This window comes from Gopherus flavomarginatus, chromosome 15 (assembly GCF_025201925.1).
Source record: "Gopherus flavomarginatus isolate rGopFla2 chromosome 15, rGopFla2.mat.asm, whole genome shotgun sequence".
NCBI lineage: Eukaryota > Metazoa > Chordata > Testudines > Testudinidae > Gopherus > Gopherus flavomarginatus.
The window spans coordinates 6,556,190-6,573,934 of NC_066631.1; the positions used below are offsets into that span (position 1 = coordinate 6,556,190).

Below are 17,745 nucleotides of genomic sequence, written 5' to 3' on the forward strand. Positions count from 1 at the left end.
AAAAGGCATGACAGGAGCGAGTCACACTTCACCATAGATCCTTCCCTACCATTTCCTAGCAATCCCAGTGAGATCTTAGTGCAGCAACATCCTGGCAATGTTCCTGATGGCCAGTGACCAGGTGCTGGCCCCCTTCATGCTGGCTCATTGACAGTGCGGAAGCATGTCAACATATAGTCACAGATCTGGAGGCCATTGTATTAGCCTGTCATTGATCCTGGAGGGGATGGAACTGCAGGGGCTGAAGATAGGTCAGTCCTGCTGAGGTGATCAGGGTTGATCACAGGGGGATGCAGTCCAAGGCCTGGCTTGAGAGTGGGAGAACTGTGTGATTCCATCCAGAGAGGTGATGGCTCGAGGCCTGGGAAAGGAGTGCCCTGGAAGAGACCAGGAGGGATCAGAGGTGCAGCTCGCCTAGGAACTGTGACAGGGCTCACTGGATTTTAAATTGTGCAGTCCAGTGCTCAGGCAAGGGACTCGAGTTGGGGGGTGAAAAGGCTGTTATATAGACCCTTGTGCTCCCCTATTGCAGGGGTGGCAGTGGTTGGTTCAGCCCCTGATGCTAGTTAACAGCTGGGAGCTGGAGCAGAGCTGGAAGTCTGGTGTCTAGGGACCAAAGGCAGCTCTCCCACAAGCCCTGCAGGTAAACATATAGCAGTAAGCTATAACCGTATCAGCTCCTTTGTAAGAAGAAAATCGTATCCACACTAGGGGCTGCACCAATTTCACCTGGAATAGTTACATTTGCTGAAAAAATGGCATGTAGAGCAGCTCTTATGGTTTTTGAGGTAAGAATGTTTATGTGGTGTGGCTGGGTATGTGCAGAACTAGACTGTTAGTGTGGTGGGGGGGAGGGTTTGAAGAGCTCTGGCTCCAGATAAGAAGCAGGACCACAGCAGAGCCATCCACATAGAGGATGGAATTTCTAACTGCTTTGTTGTAGAGAAGAATAGTTCCCCTCCACTGCAGAAATCACTGGGTGAAAGTCTCAGGCCCCTGTGTTAAGCTGTGAGACCTGAAGACATCCCAGCGGATCGAGGATCGGCCAGTAGGGTGGCCAGTGGAGAGGTACAGCAATCGGTCAGCAGGGCGGTGAGTGGAGCCTGGTGGAGAGGCGTGGAGATTGGCCAGGAGGGCGGCCAGTGGAGAGGCATGCCGATTGGCAAGCAGGATGGCCGGTGGAGAGGAACGGAGTGCCAATCAGCTGGGCAGTGGAGTGAGTAAGGTGCCTTCTTACTCCCCCACCTCTCAATCCTGGGTCTGCCCTGACCAAGGATAACAACTGTGAGTGGGCTGCAGAGAAGGGATGGGCATGTTAAGGGGACCTTTGGTTGCTGGACTTAAGAACCTGAGGGGAAAAGGACACTGTCCAACTTACTTGGGGGTGGGTCTTTTGCTCATGGTTTATGTTTATGAACCCTGTTTGTGGTGTTTTCCCAATTTAATGCCAGGTTACGTCCCTCCTTTTATTAAAAGTTTCTTTGCTACACTCAGACTGCATGCTTGCGAGAGGGGAAGTATTGCCTCTTAGAGGCACCCAGGGGTGGGGAGCTCAAGCCAGTTTCATGATGTATTGTTGAAAAGGAACCCCCAGATACCGAACCTGGCCCTTGTTGCTGCCAACTCAGACTGGCAGAAAGATTTCCTTTCTATTCTTCAAACATCATTTTAAGAGATTTCACTCAGAGATATACTGCACAGGCTAGCACGAGATCTATTAGCAAACCAAACATGGACAGAGTGCTCTGCAGAGGATTTTGATCCCTTTCCTGGATTATAAATGTATATTTACCTCACAGGCAGGATGTCTCTACAGACCTGAAAATTCTGCAATGTAGTGAATGATATCAAATGGCTCAGATTCTTCATGCAGATCCATAATCTGTTGTGAATGTCTGATTCGTGTTCATACTCGTACAGACTAACCTTTCACCAGTGGGGCTCCGTAGTGAGGGCATTTGTGTCCCATTGCATAGTAGTCTCCATTTTCCTTTATCAGCAGAGCCTTCCCACAACCCAGGTCTACTTCGCGCATCCTGGAGGTAAAAAGCATGACAAATATAGTATACATAATAGATATTTATTATTGGTTCTATGATTTATTATCACTGCCTTTTGATCTGCTTGGGCTGTCACATGTCAGAGAGCCAGTCCCAAGCTTTCACATTAGCTAGTGGTTTCTTTTCCACTATAAGCACAGTTACTTACAGTAAGTGGAGATTCTTCAAGATGTGTGGTCTCTAGCTGTACTCCGTCCATGGGTATGCACAGGGCTGTCCTAAGGATTTATGGGGCCCCATGGAGTATTATTAAACTGGTGCCCCTATGCCTGACGGCAGCCCGGGCTCGCATGTGTATTGTAGATAAGGGGGGGTCTTTTGAAGGATTTATTTAAAAAACAATATTATGTCTGAAGATCCAAGAATTTAAAGCTAAAGATGAATACTCAGATTGTGCATCTAAAAATCTGTGCAAGGATTTTTTAGAGATGTGATTTTATCATCTTCAGCAACACACTAATGAAATATTTTTAAAGCAAATTTTAAACTAAGGTCCTGTAGACTGACATGTTCTGAGTGACTATTACAGTAACACACAACTGTTTTTGTCAGTACATTCAGAAACTGACAGTAGATACCTGGGGGTTGGCAAATGCCTGTTAAATGTCTTCATTACCACTTGACTGACTCTTTAACAGCTTCAGTATTGTGCTAATAGATCTGGCAGGCAGGATTCACTTTTAAGTACTAGATTCCCTCAGGAGGCAGACTCACCAAGCTGAAGCAGCCCTCTGTGGTGGGAGCCTGCAGGAAGGGTCAGAACAGGGATAGGAAGAGGTGAGGGGTGGACAATAAGACCCAGGGGTGCCCCAAATTTTCAGGTGCCCTACACAGCCCTGTGTGCTGCATATGCCTAAGGATAGCCCTGGGTATGCATGCGCACCGTGGGCCTGAGTGCAGAGATTTTAACAAGCAATGTCCCTTGGCGTGCACATGTGCAGTAGATCGCCTCGTGCTCTCGAGCGAGGATATAAGAAGCAGTGCTGGCTGACGCCCGCTCAGTTCCTCTCCTTACAGCACATCTAATCAGATTTGCAGCACAGGGAATGGAGGGCGGGTAGCGGAATGCAGATAGGGACCACACATCTCAAAGAACCGCCAGTGACAGTAAGTAACCTCCACTTCTTCTTTGAGGGCTGGTTCCCGTGTGTATTCCACACATGGGAGATTGACAAACAGTATTCAGATTGGAGGTGGGTGCCAGGAAGCTGGCAACAAAGATGTGTGCAGTATTGTAGATCCCACTGCTGCATGCGCAGCAGTGGCTTGGACTAGTGTATAATGTCTAGCAAACACGTATATGGAGTTCCAGGTGGCTGCTCTGCATATATCCTGCATTGGGACCTCCTCCAAGGGTGCTACTGTAGTGGCCTGCAAACCCATGGAGTGGACCATTATACTGCTCTGAGGTGGGATGTGAGCTAGTCTTCAGCATTCGATACTGCAGCCAGAAACCCACTTAGAAATCCTCTGAAAGAATATAGCCTGACCATAGGCTCTCCCTGCTATCACAACAAAGTCTTGGAGACTTTGATGGACTTGGTTCTTTGCAGGTCAAAGCCAGTGCACACCTGATGTTGAGGGAATGAAGTCTCTTCTCTTCATGTGAAGCATGGGGTTTCAGAAAAAGTACAGGTAAGGAAATACACTGGTGAAAGTAGAATTTGGAGAGGACTTTGGGTAGAAATTTAGAGTGAAGAAGGGATACTTTGGTATGTCAAGCCTCCTTTACAGTATTTATAAGAGCAGAGTACAGTCCAAACCAGTGTGGGCTGTGTCACCCCTGCCCTGTGACCTGCCTTGCTGCTGTAGCCTCCAACTTGGACTGCTCACAAACAGCCACCAGCATGCGGGTCGCTCCCAGATGCGTTTGTGTAACTGCAGACTGCCAGTCACACTCTGGCTCTCACCAGCCTTGGTCATACTGCAGAGTGACACCAACACACTCCCAGTCCTGGACTGTCCCCCAGAAATGTATGTCCTGTACTGTCCTGCCCTACCCTCTCCTGGACAGTACAAATATATTAATTCTGTTTTTCCTTTAAGGGAATCATATACCAACTCACCACCGTAAATAGGAGTTACCTGTCACTTCCGCTTAAACAATAAAACAAGTTTATTAACTATAAAGAGATACATTTCAAGTGAGTGCAAGTCATGAGAGTCAGAAATAGTTTCAAGAAAAATAAAGATAAAATACTTTCTAGTGCCCAAGCAAAACGTCTCACCGAATGCTTCCATCAAGATTACGGACCAAACGTTTTAGGTCAGAATCCCTTCCATAGAGTTCTTGGTGGAAACGAGCAACAAATGCTGCACTTCCCCAAGACGTGCATCTCCCCTAGACAGTAGAGGTAGCGTTGGTGTTGTTGCTGACAGAGAAGGATTTAGGACAGGAAACACTGTTTTTGAAATCCAGAGTCTAGGCGTGGTCCCCGACTTTGGGGAGAGAATCCCCAGTCCAGGAAAACAAACTACACTAATTACACTAAGACTAACTGAATTAAACTAAAAGAATAACTATTTACAATCTTATCTACAGGTTTTCTGAAAGGCTGAAGCACTGGATTCCAACTCAGGCCATATGATGACATTATCTAACTCTTTCTGTAGCTGTTACAAACAGCATTGCAGATCCAGTCACTCCTGTGCCGGTCACTAAGACAGCTTTGCCAACCATGCATCAACACTGCATGAACCCCCCAGCACGTCAAACATTGACTCAAGTGCATAACAATGTATTCAGCATCTGTGTTAGATTTTAGGTCAATATTTTTCACATGGTTGGCTTGATTTGAATTGCCGGAGGATGCTGGTGACACAGATCACCAGTACGGCCATCAGCGCAGCTTAGACGGACTCCTGATCAAACCAGGGCTCTAGAAAGCTCCTGGGCTAAATTCCTCCCATCTTCCCTTTCTCATTTGAATCGACTTATGGTAGCAATAACATCTGGAATGGATCTGTTTCATATTTCGTACTGGTTACCTCAATTTAATGTGCACTTTTGATTTTAAAAAATGGGCCAGTTCTCAGGGGGCATAAAGTGATGCAGCTTCATTAAATTCAATGGCCAATTTACACCATTTGGCATTTTGAGCCCATTGACTTCAATGGGACTGTGCAGATTACATTGAAACCAGTAAAACTAAATCCCCTTTCAGTGAGGTTCATCAATTCCAAGGCCAGAAGACCTCCTGTAGTACACAGGTCAGAGAACTTCCTTAAATGATTCCTTTGAACTAGAGCATAAGTTTCAGAAAAACATCCAATCTTGATTGAAAAGTTGCCGGTGAAGGAGAATCCAATATGAGGCTGGGTCAATGTTGAGCTGACTGACACCAGCAGGGGGTCTGGTCCCACTGCTGCAATGAGATCCAGTTGCTTTACACTGGCAGAGGATCTGGCCTTCCTGCCTTTCACGGGGCGGCACGCATTCTGCTGGCTAAGTAACTGGCGGAAGTTGTTCAGCAGCATGGCAGCAGGTATTCCATTCCCGACTAGTGCGTTTACACACGGAATGCTGCTCTCCAGGGAGTTCTGGTGCAAGGAACTCTCGTCTCAATTTCCTGGGTATGGTGAGTTGTTGCCATTTCTGTGGAGCCCGGCTGTGTCCTGTCAGCTTGCCGTCAGGATCACTGGGAGTATATTTAGTGATGCTGCCAAAGCAAACGCTCTCACTTGCAGGAGAGAGTTTCCAAACTGCACGTTTTAGGATGCAGCAGTGATGTTTATTCAGGTTTTTGCAATTAAAATAAAAAAATGAGGAATCTTTCTTTATAACCAAACAGCTCCCTCCATTGTGGTGGGCAGCTCTGCAACATATTAGCAAAATATACATTCATCAGTGTCATCATGTCAGATGAACTGTCCGTAGCTTGTACAATCATTAACATGAAGCCACTTAACACTATGTCTCACCATCGGCTTCATCCCCAAATACCTGGGAGAAGAGCTGGGTTTTGCGGCATGCCAGGAAGAATAACTGGGCTTTGGCAGACTAACAGGGAAGCAGGTTGAAATCCCTACCCTTTACAATGAACACTTGCTAGCAAATCCCTCCATGTAAACCCAGGGGACTGCAGAAGGTGCTGTTCCACCGCTCTCAATGGCAGCGTACATGGGGAGAGAGAGAGAGATCTTCAGATCAAGATTAGATCTCTATCTATAAGTTCTGCTCCAAGTCAACCACAGGTTACTGAGAGCCATGCAGGAATCACAGGGTGAGCCCCTGGACAGTGTTATGCAGTTCAAACCAGATTAACACAATGGTCCCTTTTGGCCTTAAACCCTAACGATCTATGAAATCATTACTGCCTCTGCTGCCAATAGGGCTAGACTGACAATAACTTACCCTATGGAACAGCATATGAACCAAATCTCCCCATCTCTTAAGAGACCTACCCTTCTTCTGGATTGTCCCTCCTATTCCCACACCACAGACAGCCATGGTGACACTTGACAAAGGTTCACAGGGGAATATTCACAACCTTCAGACTCTCCAATCCTTAAGATGCCCAGCATGGCCCCTGTCCCTCTGTTAAGGCCTTTTATTGAAGCCTTCAATGAGCTAAATACACTTCTGCAATTGGTTCTAAATCTGCGTCCCCTCCTGACAACTGCCATCCAGGGTGGGTGGGTCTGTGTCTCATCTCTCAGTCCAGTTTGAACCAGGCAGCTGGCAGATCTCTCTGGGCCCAGTGCCCTTTATTGCTAAGCTCCCTCCCAGAGGAATGGCAGAATCCCCCATGGCCTCCTCGTTTTATGCTGCAAGTCTCAGTTATCCTAGCTGACCTATTTTTGGAAGTTAGGTGCCTGAATAACTTCGTGAATCCCACCTCTCCGGTGGTTTGTAGGTTTTTGCTGGGGTCCTAGCTAGAATGCTGGTGCTCCCATGGGGACATCATCAGAGTACCCCTGCTGTGCAACAAAGTGGAGCACCTGGCAGACCTCAGTTCTGCACCTGCCTACCTTTACTCCCAAATTGTCCCAATGGAATAGTCCTTTTTGGCATGTGCTTAAATACCTTGCTGATGGGGCCCTAAGCAGCAGTATGGGCTCCTGCTAAGGGCATACCACAGTTTTATCTGAGCAGAATGCTGCAAGGGCTCTGCTCCCTCCCCTGTACCTGTTTAGTCCTTGCAGTAAACTCAACCCAAATAAAGAGCTCAATCCATTCTCATGCTTCACCACACGCAAAAGGAACAAGTCTTGCTGCATTCTTCGGGTGGATTTTATTTCAGAGCAAATCCACAGTTCTTGTGAAATGACAACTTCAGAGTTATGAAAAGATAAGAGCAATGGTTTACAGCCACCCGAAGGAATCACTTGACCTGAGACAGATAATCATCAGCACCTGATGTCTTGAAGTAAATACAGAAACCTTGTGCAAAAGATTTCAAATGACACACTCATTCCGCAAGTGAGCGAGATGGCTATGTATAACCGAGGGCTGTTAGAATGAAGCACTCTGCTCATTTCGAGTCATTGCTATTAAGATAGATTTTATTCCATATTTAAAAAAAAAAAAGTGTGGGGGGGGAGTGTTAAGGTTTGTCATGTCTTCCCAGTTTGCACTCACAAGCCAGGAAATACCAATTAAAATGTAGCTCTGTCCTGAAAAAAAAGCGTTTAGAAAACTAGCCTCTGTCTGTGTGTTCCCTGTTCATTTTGTCTCACTGACTCCACATCAGTTTCTAAGCACAAAGATGTTGTTTTAAAACTTCCTCAGCTCTGAGAATCAGGCTGTCTCCTCTCCATCTCACTCCTTCTCATTACTTGCTTGGGGGTTTGCATGCAGGGCTGGCTTTAGGCAGATTCCCCCGATTTCCCAGAATCGGGCCCCACACTGAAGAGGGCCCCGCGCCTAAGGGGGCCCCACTCCAGGGGTCTTCGGCAGCATTTTGGCAGTTGGGAGTCTGCTCCAGGGGTCTTCGGCAGCATTTTGGCGGTTGGGGGTCTGCTCCGGGGGTCTTTGGCAGCATTTTGGTGGCGGGGGGTCTGCTCCGGGGTCTTTGGCGGCATTTTGGTGGTGGAGGGTCTGCTCCGGGGGCCTTCGGCGGCATTTCGGCTGTGGGAGGTCCTTCGGTGCCCCGGAAGACCTGCCGCTGAAGTGCTGCCGAAGCCCCAGACCGCTGCCGAGTATCCCAATTGGGCCCAGCGGGTCATAAAGCCGGCCTTGTTTGTATGGGTGTAGTGGAGGGAGAGTTTGGGCTCCAGATAAGCCCAGTTTGGTTCTAATCTCAGACTTCTGGAGGAGCAGAAAGGACTGACAGAAAGAATAGCTCTGTACTCACAAACTGAGCAAATGAGCAAGGTGAAAGAGTCAATACACAGAATGCAATCATGCCACACCCAACTCTGGTTCTGCCCCCACGTGTGTGTACATTTCCAGCCCACTCCTTCATGGAAAGATCCCAGGCTATTTCTCAAAGAAGTAATAGATTAATGTCTTCTGGTCTCCTGCATAACACACACTATAGGACTTCCCTGAAACAGTTCCTGTTTGAATTAGTGCAGACTTCTTAGAAAACCATCCAATCTTCATTTAAAAATGTTCAGTGATGGAGAATCCGCAAGTTGTTCCAATGGTTACATCACCTCTGTTAAAAATGTGCACCTTATTTTGAGTCTGAATTTGTCCAGCTTCAGTTTCCAGCCCCTGGCTCGTGTTAGACCTTTCTCTGCTAGACTGAAGAACCCCTTATTACTACATTTCTGGTCCCTCTGCAGGCACTTCTAAACTGGGATGAAGTCATCCCTTAAACTTCTCTTTGTTAAACTATACAGACTGAGCTTTTTATGTCATCAAGAAAGTTTATTGCTAACACTGCATCTCATCATACAATCAGCATTTGATACAATAAAGCTAAATATGGCCAGAAACAATTAGGAATTAGTGAGCAAACACTATTCCTCCATACAGTTAGGCACAGCAATCCACGTCAGTCATGTCCTCATATGAATCCATACTGTGAATCATCAGGTCTTTCATAACTCCACTGCATGGCAGTCAAGTCCCCACCCATTCCCAAGCACTGGACATCCCCAAATCAATCAGCTCCATTCTCCCTCCTCTGCACAAGCACATCCATAAAGATACTATTCCCCCTTTTCCACTGGGCCATGCAAGTCCCGAATACGGGAGCACAAAACATCCCTGACTTCAGCTGTCTGGGTGCAGCCAGCTCCAGCTGTGCTGCTGCCCTTTCAGGCTGAGTGTACTGATGCAGTGGTCCCTTGCTGTCCTCTTCAATGTCTAGACGAAACCACTGGGACTGAAACAACAAAGGCTGAAGTACCATCAGCATGCAGTGAAAAACCAGCTCTACAGTTCCTTCACATGAACTGCAATTGGCACCCACCTTCAGCTTTCTCAGTGACGAGCAGACATGGGCAACTGCCTGGAGGGCAGCAGACTGAAACTGAACCTAGACCAGTCTGAAGCAATGCTGGTGAGACAGGGTTAGCACATGGAATAACTCACCCTTCCCTCCCACCAAAGGCATCTGCACTGCAGTCCATAGGTATGAGACCCTGCACTCCCATTTTCCTTTGCGATTGGTCAGAATATTGCACCTGATCCCGTCACACTCAGAGTGGGCCATGGCAATCAATGCATCTACACTCGGATACTGCAGTTCTCTGTATCTAGGAATGAAGGGCTATGCCCAGGGGACGCTCCAGTTAGTTCAGAATGTGGCAGCCTCAGGCTCACTGCACTGGTTCCTATTGAACAGAATCCTGTGCAAACACTTGACCTGATTTTCAGAGTTCTGCCTGGAATGTCTCTCTGTCTCCCATGATGGTTTTGTTCTGCTGCAGCAATGAAGCTGTGGATGAAGAAGGGGAGATTTATGATTGAGGGAGGCGGTGCTTTCATGGGAGATGACCCAAAACTATAGTCTTGCTACCAGATGAAAAAAAAGTGGCTTATACTTACAAACCAGACTGTAGGTGCCATGAAAGTAAGGGAACATGATGCCAAGGGACATTGTCACGGGGCACGCTCAACTGCTTGCAGCACCTACTGCTGGCCATCCTGGGGATTCGCTCTGCCAGTTTATGCTCTACCTCCAGTGTTGTCTTCTCCTGTTTTGTCACACTCCAGGGTCTGCAGCTTCCTCCCTCCAGCCAGCTCACTGAAGTCCTCCCCTTCTGGGAAATTTGCAGTCTTTCCAGACCTGCTGTCTCTCTGGCATCTCCAACACCTTTTGCCATTCCCCAGAGGCTGGTAGGGGAACCCAGGTCCACCCGCTACACTGGGCTCCAGTCCAGTGACCCTATAACAAGCAGCCACAGTCTCTGGGCAGTCCAACTCCTTGCTGCTGTTTTCCTGGGTTTCTTCCTACATATCTGGCTTCCCCCCCTCTCTAGGTTGCTACATAATCAGTTATTTTTTATTCTGGTATAAACATGTGTTTTCATCAATATGTGCCAATGATTTATTATCTGATATCCTAACAGATTCCATTGTTACACTAAAAATCAGGACTTTGAAACTGCACGCAATGTGAGTTTCCATTAGCACAAAAACATCAGAAAATTCCATTCTTTGTGAGAGAACAAATTGACGAGGAACCAGATCAACTAGAAAAACAAGACAAGGTAGAAGTGGTATGGGGCCTACGCCATGAACTCCACACATGCTTTGCAAATAAACTTACAAATAATTAAAGAACCAACTAAAGAGTACTAGAAAGGGTCTACTGGAAATTAATGTCCCATCTCCCTAACAGGAGTTCCACAGGCACAGAACATGAAAGAATTTCATGTATCCAAAAACATTAAAGACAAGTTGTCACTTGTACAAGATTCTATTGTATTAAAACTGGAGGAAGATAACCACACCTATATTATAAAGATCAATTATACTGGTCACAGATGGTCCAATCATCCTGGATTAGTCAAGGCTAAAGAGCTAGTGAGAAAAAAGCGACAATTTCCATGACATGGGCCCTGATTCAGCAAAGCAGTTAAATACATGAGTACCTGTAAGCATATGCTTAAATGCCGTGCTGACTGGAGATGAATTTAAGCACAAAGTTACAGTTGAGTACATGCTCAAGTGTTTAGATGAATTGGGATCATAACATGCCACATTTCCCAGGCTTGTGCAGGATTGCTGTTCAGCTCCGGCACCACATGGCAGCATTTCAGTTTTTGCATAGTATATGGTAGCACGTATAAAGCCCTCTGGGATCCTTCAGGCTGTTAAAAATGTTAAACACTTACTGTCCATTCTCAAGGTCCTTCACATGACACACAGAGGCTTCCACTACATCCTTGACATTCTGGTAGGGGTTGATGGTGATGGGATGTTCTTCAAGGTGGTAATGCCGGGCAGTCCCATTGACTTTGTAAACAAGTGGACTGGCTTTCCCATTGGGTGACATCTCTTCCTTGGCCCTCTCTTTCTCTGGTAGCACCACCTCAATTTTCACTTCAACTGCAGGAGCGAACAAAAATCTTCATTCAAACTAAGCAGCAGTTTTTTAAGTCAAACTGTATAATTTCTCCAGAAATCTGCAGATAATGCTATTATGGCCTTGAGACATTACCTCCAGCTCTCCTAGGAACTCTAGCATTCAGGAAAATCTAGGGGACCTGACACATGCCATTCAGAATTGCCACCTTTGCTGCCTTGGCTGGGAAGGTAGCAAATTAAATCTCAGTCTTGACTCAGGTTTAATATCCATGACCCCTATATTCCCTTTTTAATCACAACCCACCGGTTTTCCTCAATATGCACCAACCAATATGCACCAACCAGGTATTCTTGCAAACAGAAATATTAAAGCTTGTGAAACGCCACCCAATCAATGTTAGGCTTGTTCCCTGTTAATGAAATACAGCTGCTGGCAACTGGGCGTAATTTATGCTTAGGCTTAGACGCTTCAGTTTCTAGTCGTAAATGGGCCTCTCTTCATCTGAAAACAGTTAAAGAAAAATTTTCCATCGTTAATAACCAATATGAAATGAGAGGTAAAGCTAAACCTATACAGCATGGTATATTAAATCAGTACACAGCTGAGCAGGCTTTTGCTACCGCTTCAGATGGCAATTAATAAGAAATTGATGTTATGAATTTCAACTGTTATTTGAGTTCTGACCCTTATGGATCCTGAGCATTCAATGGGGAAGGTGCACAAATTTGGCAATAGAAGATGAAAAACATCCTGGGGATAAACAGTAGTATTAGAACTGGGCGAGATGTTCCTAGAAAACATTTTCCAGCAATGTTTGCAAATTCTAATTTTTGACGAAGCTGCTAGAGGAGAAAGAGCCTTCCTAAAAGCCATGTAGCCCCAAGACCTGTGTCAGGACCTGTGTCTAACACTGTGTGTTGGTAACATTCAAGTTCTAGTCCCAGCTGTGCTGCTAACTGGCCTTAATACTTTGTACTTGCAAGTCTAAATGATATTGCAATTGCATGCAGTATCTTTGAGGACAATACTGTATTAAGTGTAGGAAAAGTTTATTTATTGTTATGGGCCAGGGAGTGTTGCAACTCCAAGGGGGAGGGTTACTACCGCTGCCCCGGGAGCTAAAAGCAATGGTGGGGTGGTTAAGGCAAGTCTCTGAAACTGTCAACATGCCCAAAGAGGGGACACCTGCTGGGGAGATGTAATGAGGCGGTGTGGCTCCCCGCTGCCCCGGAGAGGGTCGAGCCCTGGCTAACCCTTGTACAGGAGGTATGCACATACTGGTCCAAACATAGTTTTTCAGAGACCAACAGATGAAGAGAGGTTCTTTCTGAACCAGCAGCCAGGACCGTCTCTCCAAGGGGTCCCCCCATAACCCTTGTTGAGGTGTTTGAAGGGCTTTGGCCTACTAAGGCTCCAAAAGACCTATGAGGTGACCTCTGCTAAGCTTTTAGCATGTGTTTTGGAACTTCTATTGATTTTATGTTTTTCTGTGATATAACAATAAACATGTTTGCTTAGAAACACCGGTGCAGTAACTTGTAACTGCTGGCAATACGCTGTGCATAGCCCTCAGAGAGAGAGCCATGCACAAGCGCTGGCCATTAGGCAGACTGGGGATATCCTTGTGTAAGGCAGGGAGCTGTGCAGTCAGAAGGGAATGTGGCAACACTCCCTGCCCAGAGAGAGGTGACACCTGAGACCTGACTGGGCACTCCTTGAATGGGCCACAGAAGGGGGAATACAGAGGCAGTTACCCTCACACTGTGGCAGCAAACATTGTTTATGTGTCATAACATAAGGAAATAATCATTGTCTGCATTAGCAGCTGGAAAATGGGGAGATTGATATTCTTGTGACTTGTAGAGGAATTCCCATAGCTGCCAGGTTTTGTGCGTGGTTCCTCACCGGTGAGATTCAAGTGAGGACAATCGTGACCTTTTCTTACTAGCGAAGAACATCACATGGAGCTGCACAAACTCTCCTTCCCCACAAACTGGTCAGTTGCTGCTCACCCATCTCCCCCAGCCATTGCTAATTGCTAGATTCACAAAGGAACTTAGGGGTGGTCATGTGCAGGGGATTAGACAATCACTGGGACTCTCAACATTTGAGTTCAGTGCCTGGGCTCCCTGTACACTGGAAAAGGAGAGAGAGGCACCTGAGAATAGGATCCACAGAAGCCAGCATGGGAGGTGGCTCCCTGCCTCAGGTAGTCAATGGGAGTTGCCAAGGTGAGTGCATCCCCTCTGGGAGTTTGGCACCTCCCTCTCCCTGGAATTCTCATCTCCAAAATCCTTACTTGGCATTAGATGCCTTCAGCTGAGGGAGGTAAACAGGGGTCTTCCCCATCCCAGGAGAGTACCCTCCCCATGGTGCTAAAAGCTATGAGGGACATCCTCCTTCCCCAGCTATTTGTGTATGTTCATGTATGGGGGTTCTGCTCTGGCAGGCGAGCTCTGAGCACACCACTTCACAGGTGAGTTAGATTGAGAAGCACCTATTTCTTTCAGTTTGTGTTTCACGCTGGGGCTTGGGCATCTGGAAACATGGAGGGAGGCAGCTGCATGCATGTTCATGGGCAGAAAAATAGCCCCCGAGCAAACTTTTACGGCAAACGTGTAGGTGCTGAGGGAGTTTATGTACCTACAGAGTTCGGTGGCAGCTGAGCAAGGGCTTTGTGAATCCCAGTGAGCCTGATTCTGGGATTTAGGCACCTAAAGTGGCAGTTAGGTTCGTAAGTCCTTTTGTGAATCCAGCCCTTTGTGCCCCCTACCTCTCAATGCACCTGGAACTGACCCAGACCAGCTGGTCTGCTGTGGAGGAGGAAGCCTTCAGCCAGGACTAAACAACACAAGAGAACCAGCTTCACCTTGGCAGGAGGAGCAGCAGCAGCAGCCAGGGAGGAGGGAGAGGAAAGTGCTGCAGCTCAGCATTCAGGGGACCCCTGCCTCTTAGCTGTCAAATGGGCAGTGCACAGCCACAGAAAATGAGGCATAGCTAATGCCTCTTCTGTAGCAGTTGGGAGAGTTGGCAGGGAGGGAGGGCATTAGGTTTACAGCAGAGTGCAGCTTGCTCCTTACCTTGTGCCAACCATGCTGGCAACACACTGCCCCCTCCATTTCACTGCTGAGACTGCTCTCAGCCCTAAACTTGTTCCTGCAATCTGCCCAGGTGCTGCCAACGGGTGGGGCTACTCGCTCCCCTGCATGAGGATCAGTGAAAATCTGGGCCAGTTAATAAAAAGATAAATGAAAATGACTCTACTTGGGGAACAGAACTGCAAATGCAAGTCAACCTGGGAAGACAGTGGCTGGAAAGTAGTAACAGAAAAAGAGTTTGGTTTAATAGGAGTTGAAATGTTACAGGTATTTAAAGTGCTACTATCTTCATAAAGACCAGTACAGTCTAGCAATGGGTAGCTAGTAGGATGCCATGAGAGAACCTGGAGGTGAGTTTCCTTCACGTAATTAGGTTGGTTAGATACTAGCTGGTTCATGGGCATGTGGGAGATCTCTGGGGAGATGTCTCAGAGATCGCTGTTGGTACCAGCTTAATTTAACACCTTTACTGGTGATCTAGATGCAGCGAGTAAACATTAAGTTAATTAAAACTTGCCAGGTTACTTCAGTGTAGGCAGCACCCTGGGATGCTGTCATAATGAAAGAGTTAAGGGTGAGAGTAGACAGCAAATTAGGCAGTAGTTGTTTACAAGACAAGGCAGCATAAAAAGACAATGATCAGATACTGAATGCAATGCAGTGGTGCCCAAACTTTTCCTGTTGCATCCTCCCACCCCCCCTTACCAGTATGGAATCTCTCCACACACCCCTCCATTACTGGGCAGTTGGCTAAGCAGAGGTGATGGAGCTGAAGGTGGAGCTGGAGGCAGAACTTGGGATGGAGGAGGAGCTGGAGCTAGAGGCAGATCTGGCCTGGGGTCAGAGGTGGAATGAGAGCAGGGGGGTGCAGCAGGGGCCAGAGTGGCGCTAGGGCTGGGGGTGGTGCACAGGTTGGAGTGCAGCTGGGCTGGGGACAGAGTGGGTCTGGATGGCTTCCAGTGGGGACTGGCCTAGGCCCCACTGTGTGCCCCCTGAATGTTCCTCCATGCCCTGTAGTTTAGGGATCATTGACCTAGTGGGGTTTTCTGAAGCACCTGTGCACCAAATTCCCATTTATTTTAGTGCCTTTTTTTTTAGCATTAACTATTATATATCCAGAAGTCTCATTACCCATATAAATGTCCAAGCCCTCTTTGACTTCTTGGCCTCAATGCCAGCCAATGGCAATGAGTTCCACAAGCTGTTCCATGTGGGAAAAAAAAATCTTATCACTTTAGAATTTGCCATTTTCCATTTCTTTCTATGTCCCCTCGTTTTTTGTTATGACACAGGGAAACCAGATGCTCCTTCTCTAGGCCAATCATAGATAATCTCCACCCAAGCATATTAAAGGAACTGGCACATAAAATTGCAGGCCCAATAGCAAGGATTTGTAATGAATCTGTACACTCCGGGGTTATACTCTATGACTGGAGAATTTCTAATATAGTTCCTATCTTTTAAAAAAGGAGAAAAGTTATCTGAGAAACTATAGGCCTGTTAGTTTGACTTCAGTTGTATGCAAGGTCTTGTAACACATTTTGAAAGAGAAAGTTAAGTTAAAATAGAGATTAGTGGTAATGGGATAAAATACAACATGGTTTTACAAAAAGTAGGTCATGCCAGACCAACCTGGTTTTTAAGACAAAGGAAATGCAGTCGATTTAATCTACTGGGATTTCAGGAAGGCATTTGATACAATTCCACATGGGAAATTATTAGTTAAATTGGAGAAGATGGGGATTAGTATGAGCATTGAAAGGTGGATAAGTAATTGGTTAAAGAGAAGACTACAACAGGCCATACTGAAGGATGAACTGTGAGGCTGGAAGGAGGTTACTAGTGGAGTTCCTCAGGGATCAGGCTTGGGACCAATCATATTTAACATTTTTATTACTGACAATGGTACTAAAAGTGGGAGTGTGCTAATAAAATTTGTGGATGACACAAAGTTGGGAGGTATTGCCAATATGGAAGAGGACCAGAATATCATACAAGAAGACCTGGATGACCTTGTAAACTGGAGTAATAGAAATGAGATGAAATTTAATAGTGCAAAGTGCAAGGTCATGCACGTAGAGACTAACAACAAGAATTTTTGCTATAAGCTGGGGATGTATCAGTCGGAAGTGACAGAAGAGGAGAAAGATCTGAGTGTATTGACTTATTACAGGATGACTATGAGCTGCAAATGTGATGCTGCCATGAAAATAGGCTAATGCAGTCCTAGGATGCATCAGGCGAGGTATTTCCAGTGTTAGTACCATTATACAAGGCGCTGGTGAGACCTCATCTGAAATACTGCGTGCAGTTCCGGTCTCCCATGTTTAAGAAAAATGAATTCAAACTGGAACGGGTGCAGAGAAGGACTACTAGGATGATCCAAGGAATGGAAAATCTATTTTATGAGAGGAGACTCCAAGAGCTTGGCTTGTTTAGCCTAACCAAAAGAAGGCTGTGGGGAGATATGATTGCTCTTTATAAATATATCAGAGGGATAAATAACTCCTCTCCTTCCCTCATATTTAAGCTCAGTACCAATGTGGACACAAGAACAAGTGGATATAAACTGGCCGTCAACAAGTTTAGGCTGGTGATGGGACACAGATGGGAAGGGCTCTGAGTTACTACAAAGAATTCTTTCCCAGATGTCTGGTTGATGGGTCTCACCAAGCTGTTCAGGGTCTGACTGGTCACTATATTTGGGGTCAGGGAGGAATTTCCAGATTGGTGGAGGTGCTGTGGGAGGGGATTGCCTTTCTCTGCAGCATGGGGAATGGGTCACTTGCTGGTTTGAACTAGAGCAAATGGTGGCTTCTAAGGAATCTGAAGTCTTCAGGCCATGATTTGAGAATGATTTGAGAACTTCAGTAACTCAGCCAGAGGTTAGGGGTCTATTACAGTTGTGGGTGGGTGAGGTTCTGTGGCCTGCATTGTGCAGGAGGTCAGACTAGATGATCATAATGGTGCCTTCTGACCTTAAAGTCTGTGTCTATTATTTTATAAACATTGATCATATCCACTCTTGTTTGTCTCCTCTCTAAGGTAACAACCCCAGTCTTGTCACTCTCTCTCCATAAGACACTTTTTTAAGCCCATTGATCCTTTTCATTGCTCTTCTATTAGACGCCGCTAGTTCTGCAATATCCTGGGTGAGAC

General features: G+C 46.4%; 1 protein-coding gene across 5 annotated transcripts in view; it reads right to left on the reverse strand.

Annotated features, from left to right (window-relative positions):
- The window catches only part of AIFM3 (apoptosis inducing factor mitochondria associated 3), a 111,452-nt gene that overhangs the window by 64,217 nt on the left and 29,490 nt on the right, over positions 1 to 17,745 (reverse strand). For 3 of the 5 annotated variants that reach the window (XM_050923787.1, XM_050923790.1, XM_050923788.1), the window contains 2 exons: positions 11,295 to 11,508; positions 1,927 to 2,036 (listed from right to left, as the gene is read on the reverse strand). In XM_050923787.1, the coding sequence (XP_050779744.1) occupies positions 1,927 to 2,036; positions 11,295 to 11,508 (324 nt within the window). Of the gene's footprint in view, positions 1 to 1,926; positions 2,037 to 11,294; positions 11,509 to 15,717; positions 15,771 to 17,745 lie in introns of those variants that run through there. The other 2 variants (XM_050923789.1, XM_050923791.1) reach the window with 2 other exon arrangements.